The sequence below is a fragment of the Myotis brandtii genome, unplaced genomic scaffold (genome assembly GCF_000412655.1).
Source record: "Myotis brandtii unplaced genomic scaffold, ASM41265v1 scaffold18797, whole genome shotgun sequence".
In the NCBI taxonomy this organism is placed as follows: Eukaryota; Metazoa; Chordata; class Mammalia; order Chiroptera; family Vespertilionidae; genus Myotis; species Myotis brandtii.
In genome coordinates, this window is record NW_005356983.1 from 5,512 (window position 1) to 6,887 (window position 1,376).

The 1,376-nt window shown below is 53.2% G+C and overlaps 1 protein-coding gene across 1 annotated transcript in view; it reads left to right on the forward strand.

Annotated features, from left to right (window-relative positions):
* Positions 1-979: 979 nt before the first annotated feature.
* Positions 980-1,376, forward strand: part of LOC102242640 (H-2 class II histocompatibility antigen, E-S beta chain) — a gene marked incomplete at both ends in the record, with an annotated part of 3,826 nt that continues 3,429 nt past the window's right edge. The window contains one exon of the mRNA XM_005864554.2: positions 980-1,249. Within this exon, the coding sequence (XP_005864616.2) occupies positions 980-1,249 (270 nt within the window). The remainder of the gene's footprint in view (positions 1,250-1,376) is intronic.

A 1,376-nucleotide genomic window follows, 5' to 3' on the forward strand; every position in this document is an offset into this window, starting at 1 on the left:
TGCTGGGAATTTTGTATTTTTATTTGCTTTATCTGGCAGCCTTTCAGGTGGGCCCATGAGCCTGGCCTTATAGTGCTAACCACACAGGCTACAGTGAACAGCAACTCACACATGTTTATTTTCAGCTTCTCAGGTGTCAGGAAGGTGCTGGAGAATTTGTGAAAAGTAAGACCTGGTCTGAGCAGAGTGCCCTCCCCTCTGCCATCACTTCTATGTGAAGGTCTCCATCTAAAGCTGGGACCTGCTGCTGTTTGTAATCGGTCTCTGTGAGGGGGTCATCTCAGCTGCTCCCCTTCTGAGGGACCTGCCTATAGAAATGAGAGTCCACATCAGGCCAAGGCTGGTAACCTGATGCCTCCTGGTATTACTGGGAGCAGGAGGCGGTTAGAAAGTGAATTAGTTAGGACTCTGGGAATTGAATGGTTGTGGCTGTAGCTGCTCCTGTGGACAAGCAGAGGGCCAGTGGCGGGAGATTATGAAAGAAGACGATGTGGAGGATAAATGATGACTCGGTGATTGGGTGGCGAGGCAAAGAAACAGGGAGATCTTGGTCCTGAACAAGTTTATTTTCCTAAAGAAATTACTGTGCACTGGGACCAGATTCCTAAAATATATAAATTCCATATAGTCCAAACTTTTCCACAGATATATTGGTAGAACTTCCTATGTAATTCCCAGCTGCTGTATAATCAACAGTGGCTTTTCAACCCAGATTTTTCAGATGATTCAACACCCCTTCCCCCTCTTCCCAGCGCTGGGACATCTGCAACATTTAAAGCCATGCTTGGACAACTGGTGGGATGCCTTGTACAGCCCACTGTGTACAGAACACCCACCCCAACCACGCTTGGAGGAGGACCCCGGTGCTGGCAGTGGGGGTGCCGGGGTCCTGTGTTCCCACCGCCTGGTTTCCCTGCGTTGGGACGCTTCGCCATCGTCCCTCACCAGCGTGATGGGTTGTTCATTCCTGTCCCCGCAGCGCATTTCCTGCATCAGGTTAAACAAGAGTGTCATTTCTCCAACGGGACGGAGTGGGTGCAGTACCTGGAGAGACACATCTATGAAGGACAGGAGACGCTGCGCTTCGACAGTGACCTGGGGGAGTTCCGAGCACTGACCGAGCTGTCACGGCCCGAGGAGAAGGCCTGGAACAGCCAGAAGGACTTCCTGCAGCGGAAACAGGCCAAGGCCTTCTGGGTGTGCAGACACAACTACAGGGTGTCTGAGAGATTCCTGGTGCCTCAGCAATGTGAGTGGGCGGTGTGGGGGGAGGCGTGTGCCCACAGGGCTCTGAGGAGCACCCCTGAGGGGCCTGAGGGCGGTTGTGGGGACCCTGTGTAGGGCGTTTCTGGGGGTGCCCAGCCCTGTCCAGTGTG